Below are 12,557 nucleotides of genomic sequence, written 5' to 3' on the forward strand. Positions count from 1 at the left end.
TTTGCATATCGTTCTGATTAGCCAATGGTAGGCATAGAGAGGTACGGTCAATTTGAATCTTTGTCTATTATTAGATAGGATATGTATGGGAACCCCATATACATGAGAGTCCAAGACCCCACATACATGAGAGGCTCAGAGACCGAAAGTTAAAATGAGCTATAAATGGCATTCTGAGCTAGGGACGAGGTAAGTCACCTTGGGGCTTCAGAGAGGAGGAAGGTCATTTGGATATTCAGTAATTAGAAGTTTACCCTACCTTAGAGATAGGTCATAAACAGTTATTTCTGGTAGTAACGCTTATTATGGGCAAGATCCCTAATTTAAGTTCTTTAAAGGGGAGATAAAAATTTTTCTTAAGCCTGAAGGTTCTTGATTGTTTTCAGTACAGAATAATCCACATACCACAATGGCACATCTTGGGGAGCCTGTTCTGAACCCTTTCCGCATCCTTCTGTCAAGATAGCCTATAACAACTCTATTCAGAAGTTACAATGAACACATCAGTATTTCCCATTAAACCAAAAGCAAATGTGTTTTTAAATCAATTTTCCTTTAGCCCAGTCTAGTGTCATCTGAGAAGAGGGAAAGTATAACGTACTGTAGGAGTGAAGAGACAGAACTTTTAACTGATTGTGATTAGTAGGAGAGGAAAAATCATTTTCACTCTACCCTTCAGAGTTTTCTGCTGAGAGCCCTGGAATAAAAGATTGACGAGAGGAAAACCAATAGAAGTTTATTAGCATGTATACCTCACGTATATATGGGCGATACCTTCAGCTTAAACTATTCAATATGCTAAGGTGCCATATTTTGAGATTGCTTGTCCTGAACCCCATCAGCTCGATGGTAAATCCTTCTCTGGCCATATCATTTCTCTCTCTCATCCACCCTATTGTTGCATCCTAAATGATCCTGCCCTCTTCTCTCTTCCTCCATCCTGTACCAGATTGAAGGAACCAGTTCCCACTGCCTATCCTATTTGGGGAGATGTGTTCCCAGTACCCTGAGTTAATTCTGAATACATTTCCCACAGAATCATTGTTATACTTTGCATGAGGTTCTTTTTTTTTTATTATTATTGCTTAAAGTATTACAAAGGGTATTACATATGTGTCCATTTTTTTCCCCCTGCCCTAGACAGTCCCCTGGCCTCCCCTATCCCCCAGTGTCTTATGTCCATTGGTTATGCTTATATGCATGCATACAAGTCCTTTAGTTGATCTCTTATTGCATGAGGTTCTTGTTCCATTATGGGTTAACTAAACCTTTTTAAACTGCTACTCTGGGCACCTTGCCAAGATGTATAAGTAGCTTTGTTTTCATGGGAAAATTTGTTTAAAGTTCCAAACTAATTCACACATGAACTCTTCTATAACTTGGGGAATGTGTCTACATGAATTACTGAGGCATAAAAGAAGGACACACAAGTCCAGGCTGTTTCAGTCATGTTTGGTTGATTTGTTTTGTAGCTATATTCCACTTATTCAGATTGGGTTTCTAACTCACTTCAGGGCATCCATTTGGCAGATCTATAATAATAAAAACATAATATGCTAATTAGACCAGATAGCCAAATGACCTTCTGGACATCATTCTGGATGTCCTTCCGGACGAAGCCACTGTGGCGGGGGCCAAGGCAGAAGCGGTTAGGGGCAATCAGGCAGGCAGGTGAGTGGTTAGGGGTGATCAGGCAGGCAGGCAGGTGAGCAGTTAGGAGCCAGTGGTCCTGGATTGCAAGAGGGATGTCTGACTGCTGGACATCCCCTGAGGGGTCCCGGATTGTGAGAGGGTGTAGGCCAGGCTGAGGAACTCTCCCTCCCCCTGTACATGAACTTCGTGCACTGGGCCTCTAGTTACGATATACTTTGCTATCTTTCACTCGTCCCCCCCACTCCGTCCCCTGCTCAGATTAAAAAGAAGTGTCTGAAAAATAAAATGATACATTTCCAGTATCACCTTTTTTTTTTTTTTTAATCTTCACCTGAAGATATTTTTCTACTGATTTTTGGAGAGATTGATAAGGAGAGAGAGAGAGAGAGAAACGGAGAGAGAGAAATGTCAGTGTGAGAGAGACACATTGATTGGTTGCCTTTGCACACATCCCAACCAGAGCTGGGGATCCAGCCTGCAACCAAGGTACATGCCCTTGACCAGAATCAAACCCGGGACCCTTCAGTCCACAGGCTGATGCTCTTTCCACGGAGCCAAACCAGCTAGAGCATCATCCTTATTTTTGAAAGACCAGTTGTTTCTACTGATGGAAGATTTAGCCATATTTAAATCATCCTTTGTTTCTGAGCCATTAGGACTTAATAAAGGGCACTCTGCTCTTATGATGTGGTTGTTTCCTCCCACAAGGGTGTGGTCTGAGGGGAATTGTGCAGGTCATTTGCTTCTGTGTTAGAAAGGCAGAGAAACTAAACATAAGCTTAAATTAGATTGAAGACACCAATTCTTCTTTTTCCTTGACTCCTATAGTATACCTTCATGATCATCATTTCACAGGTGATGAATCTGAGGCCTAGATAGTCAGTGGGAGACTTGGGACTAGACCTCAGGTTTCTGGGTGCTCAGCCCTGGCTTTCAGAGATTTCTGGGGCTAATCCAGAATATAGAAGTTTGAAAGATGATTCCGTACTGCTGGATCTCTTGCTATTTTGTAGTATATTTCATATATTTTTTATTTGTAAGGCAATTAGGGTGTTGCTATCCTTGCCTCATATAATACTGAAAAACGTGATTGTAGAAGACATATGTGCCGAAATGCTAAATAAAAAATGACTCAGTCAGAAAAATCTAGATTGCATTAGCATGTTAATGTATTTTAGGGAGAATTCAGAAGTTGGACAGAAATGACATAAAATTAGATTTTTAGGGTTTAAGAATACATAAGCAGTGTAATAATTACTCATACTTTTGCCCATATTTTATAAATCTGCCACAGTGTAATTCCCACTGACTTCAAAAGAAAGCTCTATATGTGGACTTAGGAAGTATGAGAGAAATGTGATAAAAAATCTTGGCAATTTTGAATTATAGTGCTTTTTGCAAATAGAGTATTTCCTGGCACTTGCTCTGTATAAACAACTAAGCAATACAGCACACCTTTCTTTACTATAACAGGCTTCTACTTAATGAGGTTTGAGTATATATTATAACCATTGTAGCTACTGGGTAGAAAGTATTCCAAGTACAGCACATAGTGAAGGGCAGCTGGGGGTAAGCACAGCAGTGCTTTCTCTTTGTAGTGAGAGTGCTTTGAAGAGTACAACGAGAATAGTTAGTTAGCCACAGGACTTCGCACTGTAGAGAATCAACTGACTTAGTGCTGGCTTGAAAATTTATTTTGCCTGCTGTCCCTTTGTGGGACTTTCTTTGTTTGAAGCAAAGGACGGGCCCTGGTTGGACCTGCACAGAGCATGGAGTTTGCGGGGCCAGAGAATGATGTGTCCCCAGGGCTTCTTTACAAGCTAATGGTCTGTAGACCTCAGTGGGCTTGCTCCTTTCCTGTTTTGCACTAGGGTGCCATCAAGTGGCAATGTCCAGAACTGAAGCTGCTATTGCAGCTCTCCCTCTTCTGCGGAGCGCTGCTGAGAAACACGTTTTTGCATTTTAATTTGGAGGAATGATACTGCTTTGGATCAAGAATTGTAGGGAAGCGATAAACTGACAATAATGAGGTCAGAGGCATGTGTGGCAGTTGGATCTTTAAGCAACCATTATATTTGGCATCCTCTTAAATCCAGCATTCTCAGAGAGAGAATTAAAAATTATTTAAAGCCCTTTTCTTTACTGGAATAAACTTTAATGCAGTTTTTCAAATAGCCAGATGATTTATTCATTTGGGCAATAGCAATTATTGCCTTAATTGTAGGATATAATACTAATTTAGATTTTTTTTCCTGTACACTGTATTGTGTGTTCACCACCCAAAGTCAAGTCTCTGTCCATCACCATTTATCCCCTCTATACCCTCTTCCACCTCCCTCCACTCTCTCCATCCTGCAGTCGCCACACTGTTGTCCATGAGTTTTTTCTCTCTTTTTTCTTTTTTGCTCAGTAACCACCCCACCCCCACTCCCACCCCCACTGTGCCTGCTGCATCTAGGGTGGTATGCCCAGTGCTTGGGCATAATGTGAGATCTCTGTCCTCAAAACCTTGCAGAATCGCTTGGGAAACAAGTGAATGAACGAAAAGGAACAATGTGACAAATGCCAAATGCAGTGGCATGGGTATCAGGTTTGGGGCTATCTCAGGGGTATTGTGCAGGAAAACTGGGACTTGAGCCTTCAAAGGAAGGGGAGACGTTAGCAGATAGTGAAGGCATTTGAGAGCCTGAGGAGTGAGCTCATGTGCATGGGACTTGAGGTAAGAAGTGAGGGACCCAGAGTGGCTGAGAGTTCTGTTCAGGAAATAGTGAGAGGGGTCAGAATTCAGATGAAGATTAGATTGTGAAGAACTTAAATGAGAGTTTGCCCAATTACCTTTCTATAAGAATGGGCCACAATAAGAGGGTAATTGTGAATGAATTAATCTTGGGATGTATCAGTGAGGCAGTGTTAATGCTTTTTCCCTTCGTTTAAGTACTAAAGCGATTAAATGTGCAAATTGAGGGATTTTAGAGGAGTTGATGTTTAAAGTTTCTTCTTTTTATAATTTAGTGAATTTAAATGTAACTCTGGAAGAAATAAATTTACAAGGAGACTTTTAAAATTACATTTAATGATATTAACTTTAAAGGGAACAGCTGGCTCAGAAACTTTACTAGTAACTTTTAAGATCTAAAGCAAGCATGTCAGACTTGCGGCCCGGCCAATATAATGGTATGTTAGAAACATTTTAATAAAAATTTTGTAACTTAATTTTTAAAATATCCTGTCATAATTATTAATAACGAACTACAATGTTCGCTAATGACTGATTACTATAATCATGTTGCTGAGAGTTCTGTTCAGGAAATAGTGAGAGGGGTCAGAATTCAGATGAAGATTAGATTGTGAAGAACTTAAATGAGAGTTTGACTAATTACCTTTCTATAAGAATGGGCCACAATAAGAGGGTAATCGTGAATGATTACCTTTATGCACCTTACTCGCAGGCGCACCATTTCTCTCCACTAATACTAGCAGCGAATATTTTAGTAGCCAATTGCCACATCATTAGTCTTGGACTGACTTGTTTGGTGTGCACAACAGGAAATATTTCACTTTTGGAGAACAAGAAAAATAGGTTTATTTGTGTTACGCTTATTAATTTGTCCAGTTTTTCAGTGTCTGGTAAGTTAATGTTCAAGAGAAAATATTAATTTTTATTAAAATGTTCTTATTACTCTATGTTAATGACTGCTCATTTATTTCAGCCCTTTGTATTCAGCATGTCTCTATGGAAATAAACCTACATTTCTATGAAAATTGGAACTTTTGTTTTTTTGTGGCCCACATAAACTTAAACCTTGTTTATTTGGCCCATGTTAGCCTTTGAGTTTGACATGCTTGATCTAATGCGTGACAACCAGCCTTCTGTAATTTGGGTAAGAGAGAAAAAACTAAAATGAAACTAGGGTTAAGATTGTAGACAGAATACATGTTCTAAATTCTGGTGTACGTGCTAGAGACTGGCGGCAAAATTCTCCATACTTCCTAGCAGCCAAGGCAAAGAGGGACCCACAACTAGCAGTTACACAATATGTCATGACAAATAGAAGCACAGCTACTCCCACCACTTAATCTTCAGAAAAATGGTTTTTATAGGCACTCTTAAGGAGAAGTCTCATGAAGAATTTCTTCAACAGTATCTCTTTAGCTCAGCAGTTCTCAACCTGTGGGTCGTGACTCCTTTGGCGGTCAACGACCCTTTCACAGGGGTCGCCTAAAACCATCCTGCATATCAGATATTTACGTTACGATTCATAACAGTAGCAACATTACAGTTATGAAGTAGCAACGAAAATAATTTTATGGTTGGGTCACAACATGAGGAACTGTATTTAAAGGGACAAATTAATAAGCGTAACACAAATAAACCTATTTTTCTTGTTTTCCAAAAGTGAAATATTTCCTGTTGCGCACACCAAACAAGTCAGTCCAAGACTAATGATGTGGCAATTGGCTACTAAAATATTCGCTGCTAGTATTAGTGGAGAGAAATGGTGTGCCTGCGAGTTTAACTGTATTTGAGAACCACAGCCTTAGCTAAAGTATTAAAAGTCAAACTGTCACTATAATGTCCCTCAGCCTATATTGGTAGCATAACATCAAAGTGCAGTTCAGCACAAACAATTGTCTGGGGACCTGAAACTGCAGTCTAAAAAAGGTAATGCACTGGTGCCCTGGATTAAGTCAAGAATAAAATTTAGTAAGAGTATATAAAGTAGTGATTCTTGAATAGTGAGGTTTTATTTGGGTTCATTTCTTAGGGGAATTGATAATAGGTCTGGGTTCCTCTCCCCAATGCACATACATATGCATAATCATACCAAATTTTGTTCATTGTTTTAGTCTATTCACAATTTCAGAGGGTTCACACCCTTCCCACTCCCACTCTCACTCAGCCATACTCTTCCTGATGTACACCCTTGGTCTAGAGCTGCAGGTGGGCTACAGTAATCAAACATGGTAACAACTGGAGCACAAGAATGTTTGTGCTGATAGGACAGATTCATCTGCTTTAATAGGAAGCCAAATTGAGGCTGAGATTTCCATTTATGAAAGTCGATGAGCTTGACGGGACATGTGTGAACAAAAGATGTTTATTCCACTTTGGCTGGAATGTGATCAAGAATGTATTTTTCTTAGAGAGCAACTGAGTCTACTCTAACAAACTAAAAAGGGTCCCAGAGCTCTCTCTCTTACAGAGAAAGCCATGGTGATTTTAACCTAGAAAAATTGTAAGTCAGATGTTAACCAAGTGCCATCTGAGCTTCTTTAAAAAAGACAAATTATTGATAGTTTTGGTATTTGGTATTCTTGGTAAAGAGTTTATAGAATGTTTAACTTGAAGTACTTATAGCTTACTGGTGTATTTAAAATAAAAATCCGTGTGTAATAGAATCTTGGGAAGCTGAATGACTTTATTTGCTTTTGGGATTGTTTATCTTTGAGCCAGTTGCATGGTGAAAACATCTTGTTTATTTACCCAGTTTTATTGGCTTAATGTTCTCATTAATTGTAGTTTCTTTTGCATTGCAGTGTTTTAATCTTGGGTGCTTCAGGTGGAGTTGGTACTTTTGCTATACAGGTAAACAATTGTTTTCTTTTAATTTTGAAAAGAGATTTATATGTGCTGCTCTAGGGTTTTTTGTTGTAGTAGAATTAATACATTAACAAGAGAAATAATGAGACTGATTGATGATGATGGAGGTGATGATAGTTTAAGACTTATTTTGAACCACATATAGTATGCTAGCACTTTACAAACATTAACTATTTAAGCCTGCTAGGGTTTTTTTTTTGTTGGTTTGTTTGTTTTAGATAACATTGGTTAATACTATTTAAGTTTCAGGTGTGCAGCATTATAATTCAGTATATATATATATATATATATATATATATATATATATATATTAATTAGAGTGCTCACCACCACCAAAAGTTTAGATTCCATCCATCACCATATATTTAGCCCCTTTTACCCATTTGACCTCCCCTCACCTCTTCCCCTCTGGTAACCACTATTCTATTGTTCCTAGTTTTTGTTTTGTTTTGTTTGTTTATTTTTTGTTGTATATTTCACATGTGAATGAAATAATACAGTTTTTGTTCTTTTTATGTCTGATTTATTTCACTTAGCATAATATCCTCAAGATCCATTTATGTTATTACGAATGCAATACTGTATTTTTTATGGCTGAGTAGTATTCCATTGTATATGTAGTTTTTAGTTGGTTGTTTTTCTTATTTTGGTTGTTGAATTATATGAGTTCTTTATATATTTCGGATATTACCTTCTTATCAGATATATCATTTGCAAATATTTCTCCTATTCAGTTGCTTGCCTTTTTGTTGTTGATAATTCCCATTGCTGTGCAGAAGCTTTGTATTTTTTATATGGTCCCATTTGTTTATTTTTGTTTTGTTTCCCTTGCTATTTGAGTCAAATCCACAAAATCATCACTAAAACCAATGTCCAGAGGCTTAATGCCTATGATTTCTTCTATGTATTTTATGGTTTCAGATCTTTCAAGTCTTTACTCCATTTTGAGTTCATTTTTGTGTATGGTATAAGATAGTGGTCTAGTTTATCCTTTTGGATGTGGCTGTCCAGTTTTCCCAACACCCTTTATTGGAGGGACTTTTCTTCTCTATTGTATATTCTCGGCTCCTTTGTTGTAAATTAGTTGTTCATATACGTGTGGGTTTATTTTTAGATTCTCAATTCTGTTCCATTGGACTGTGTTTGTTTTTCTGCCAGTACCATGCTGTTTTTATTATTATTATTATTATTATTACTGTAGCTTTGTTACATAGTTTGAAATTGGGGAGTATGATACCTCTAGCTTTGTTCTTTTTTCTCAGTGTTGCTTTGGTTACTAGGGGTCTTTTGTGGTTCCATACAAATTTTAAGGTTTTTTTGCTCTATTTCTGTGGAAAATGCCATTGGAATTTTGATAAGGATTGCATTGAATCCATAGATTACTTGAGGTAATATGGACATTTTAACAATATTGATCCTAATGCATGAGCACAGAATCTCTCCGTTTCTTTGTGTTTCCTTCAGTTTCTTTTAAAAATGTAAGATGACTTTATTTTGTCAATAGAAAGATTATTATTTCATGAATTTCTAAATTCACATAAATTATTTTTCCTTAAAAGCCTGAGGGAAAGGTAGGTTCAGTAAATTCACTGTAATTTCAGCTTGCCCTTCTAAGAAGGAAATTTTCTAATGTAGAAGGAAGTGTTAATCTTTCCAGTGGTTTAATATATGAGTTACTTTGTGGATGTCTTGTATAAGAAATGTTGGAAAGCTTTGTAGTCTTGAATTTGGATAGGACGTATCAATATGAACTCAACATATTTTGTGTACTGGTGCATGCAAAGCTGCCTCCTGACATATCTCTCTCCTTAAAAGAAAGCGGGGCTTTTGGAGAAATGGCAGATTACAGATCTGGGTCACAAAATGTACAAGAATGAGCATGGAATGTATTAAATAGTAAGGAAACTGTCAACTTGAGGGAACTCCCAAAGATGTTACACTTTGAGTTTCAGTAATAATGGTAATTATTGTGGATCAAAACCCTTCAAATATATTTAAATCCATGAATTCGTGATGCTATATTTTTTAAAAGTGGTCAATTTTGGAAGAGGACCAACTTATTTAAAAACTGAAAAAGGTAAACAATTATGTGTCTTGCCTTTACTGTATGGACTTTACCTGAGTAAACAAAGCATGTTTCTTCATAAAAGTATTCCAACTACTAAATTTAAAAAAAAGAATATTATTATTTTGCAACCACCAGTGGACAGCTGCTAAGATAATAAGAACAACAACAACCAGACAGGATGTGCCTGTTCTCATTTTGCCAGACACTGTCCATAGTCTTGCTAGAGGGATTGAAACAGAAGACACAGAGCACAGAGCAGCATGTGGCCCTGAGCCCTGAGTGTGCAATTAGAAATTCATCACTGGGGAAACTCTGGAGGTCAGGTCAATGGCCTGGATTTTTTCACAGGTAAATTATTACAAAGTGAAGGGATAGAAGAAGAACCTATAATTTAAAAAGAGACCTAGAAGACATTGAATTTCAAAAATACACAAGACTAAACTGTAGTGTCTAGGGAATGCACATCTGCATGCTAAAACAATATTTTTAAATGCAAGGAGGTGATTACTATGAACATCAGGATAATGATGACTTCCAGGGCGGGAGAGACTTGTGTTGGGATGGGGCACATAGAAAAGCTTTTGGAATGGCTGCTGTTTTGTGTTTCTGCGTTGTGTCTGCCATGTACGCATTTTTTTATGCTTGTGCTTTATTTTACATAAAAAAGTTTTTAAAGGTAAAGCTGTTTTTAAAATCTATTAGTGGTGTTTAAAGATACTAGATAGTTCTAAGTGGGAGAGGAAAAACTAGAAATTTAGAAAAAATTCATTGAACTGTTTCAACATGTGATAAATTCTTCCTGAAGATTTAATACTATTTAAAGAAACCATTAAATGTAGTGCTTAAAACATAATTTCTTTTTTCTCCACAGTTTCTTTTTTATATATAGGTACTGGATATTTATCGTGGATTATATTCTTGACATAATTGAATATAGATTGGGACTTGCTGTTGAAAGCAACATGTCATTGTATTCAAGTTTCTCTGTTTGCAGCCTGTAAACATCATACATTTTATATGATGTCACTCCTAAATGTTTTAATTCCCCTCGTATTTCCAGGGCATATAAAACCTTGGTCAATATTGCTTTTAAAAGTGAGAGATTAGGTAAGATTATAAATGGTTTTTAAATCCTTTATTCATTTCTTTTGTATTTAAGATTTGTATTGATTTTTCTAGAGAGAAAGGAAGGGAGAGGGAGAGAAAGAGAGAAACATTGATGTGAGTGTGAAACATCAATTGGCTGCTTCCTGCATGCCCTCTACCGGGGATTGAGCCCACAAACCAGGCATGTGCTCTGATGGGGAATTGAACTGGCAACCTTCCTGTGTTTGGGATGAGGCTCAATCAACTGAGTCACACCAACCAGGACATTCCTTATTACTTTAAAAATATAAGGCATCCATGTTTTATATCTGGGGAACTATATATATAGGTCTTTTTACTTCCAAGGTAATCATGTTTAAAAATAAAGTGGTTGTATTTTCTTCACTTCTTTTAAAAACTGATCCAATCATTTATTACCTAGTACTGAGAGCCACTTGCTTTTTAAAATATATATATTTTAAAATATCAATATATATATATATTGATTTCAGAGAGGAATGGAGAGGGAGAGAGAAATTGAAACATCAATGATGAGAGAGAATAATTGATTGGCTGCCTACTGCACACCCCCTACTGGGAATGGAGCCCAACCCAAGCATGTGCCCTTGACCAGAATTGAACCTGGGACCCTTCAGTCCATAGGTCAACACTCTGTCCACTGAGCCAAATCAGCTAGGGAGAGCTAATTGCTTTGATACAGCTGCCTTACTCAAGACTGTACTAACTCTTATTGAAGATACAGATGAAGAAATATTGCATTTTTATGTTCTGAATATATTTTAAATCGTCATTTTCTGAGAATATGTTTTTATTTATTTACTAGGGGCCCAGTGCACGAATTTGTGCACCTTGAAAGGAACTGTGGGCCATGAGGCTGCAGTGGGCACAGGGACGGGTCTCGGCCCATCCTCCGCGCCCCCACCAGGCCCCTCCAGCCACAGCCCCTGGTCCCATCTGCTGGCAGCCCCGCTCCCACCACCACCACTCCCACATGCTGACAGCGCTGGCCCCGCTCGTACCCGCTGACAGTGCGGAGCAATTGGGGCCGGTGCCAGCAGCAGGTGCGAGTGACAGCTGCTGCCCCCATCGCCCCTCAGGAGGAAGGGGAGGTGGAGAAGCCCTCAGGGTGATCAGGGCTGGCAGCCGCCGCTCACACCCGCTGATGGCCCTGAGAGATTGGGACCGGTGCCTGGTGTTTGCAGTGGGTGCAAGCAGCGGCTCTGGCACTAGCAACAGGTGCAAGTGGGGCCGTCACCAGCAGCAGGTGTGAGCAGTGGCTGCCTAATTGCACCTCAGGAGCAGGGGTAGGTGGAGAAGCGCTGAGGGGCGATCGGGGCCAGCAGCTGCGGCTCACACCCACTGACGGCGCTGAGTGATTGGGACCAGCGCCAGGCATCGAGACACTCAGGAGCAAAGAATTTTCAGTAACTACCAGAGGCTCGCCCCAATGACAGCGACCAGGGCCCCACCTTGTTCTGGCACCCCCCTCCTCCCTTGCAGTCATCCCCCCCCTCCCCTCACCTGCTCCACCATCGCATCGCTGCTGACACCCGCCATGTTCCGCATGGGCCCCCTGGTGGTCAGTGCCTGTCATAGTGATGGGTTGTTCAGTTGTTCCGCCGTTCGGTCTATTTGCATATTAGGGTTTTATATATATAGATTTGCCATTTACTTTTGTCAACCTTTTTTTTTTTTTTAAATATATTTTATTGATTTTTTACAGAGAGGAAAGGAGAGAGATAGAGAGTCAGAAACATCGATGATAGAGAAACATTGATCAGCTGCCTCCTGCACATCTCCTACTGGGGATGTGCCCACAACCCAGGTACATGCCCTTGACTGGAATCGAACCTGGGACCCTTCAGTCCACAGGCCAACACTCTATCCACTGAGCCAAACCGGTTTTGGCTACTTTTGTCAACCTTAAAAGTACTAAACTTGAGGCTATAGACTCCTGTCTTTTCTGATACTGGTGAAGCATTGAGCTCTTCTCTGATTGGATTGGTTATAACTTCATGACAACAGGCGACTGGCTGTTGCATCCAGGGAAAATGAGATCTACTTCTTGGAATTTTCTGAGTGAACAAAAGTTGAATCATTTTTACTAGTTTCTGACAGATGGCTTCC

General features: G+C 39.1%; 1 protein-coding gene across 1 annotated transcript in view; it reads left to right on the forward strand.

Moving 5' to 3' along the window:
- The window catches only part of RTN4IP1 (reticulon 4 interacting protein 1), a 44,602-nt gene that overhangs the window by 14,421 nt on the left and 17,624 nt on the right, over nt 1-12,557 (forward strand). The window contains exon 5 of the mRNA XM_059700815.1: nt 7,192-7,240. Within this exon, the coding sequence (XP_059556798.1) occupies nt 7,192-7,240 (49 nt within the window). The remainder of the gene's footprint in view (nt 1-7,191; nt 7,241-12,557) is intronic.

This window comes from Myotis daubentonii, chromosome 6, assembly GCF_963259705.1.
Source record: "Myotis daubentonii chromosome 6, mMyoDau2.1, whole genome shotgun sequence".
In the NCBI taxonomy this organism is placed as follows: domain Eukaryota; kingdom Metazoa; phylum Chordata; class Mammalia; order Chiroptera; family Vespertilionidae; genus Myotis; species Myotis daubentonii.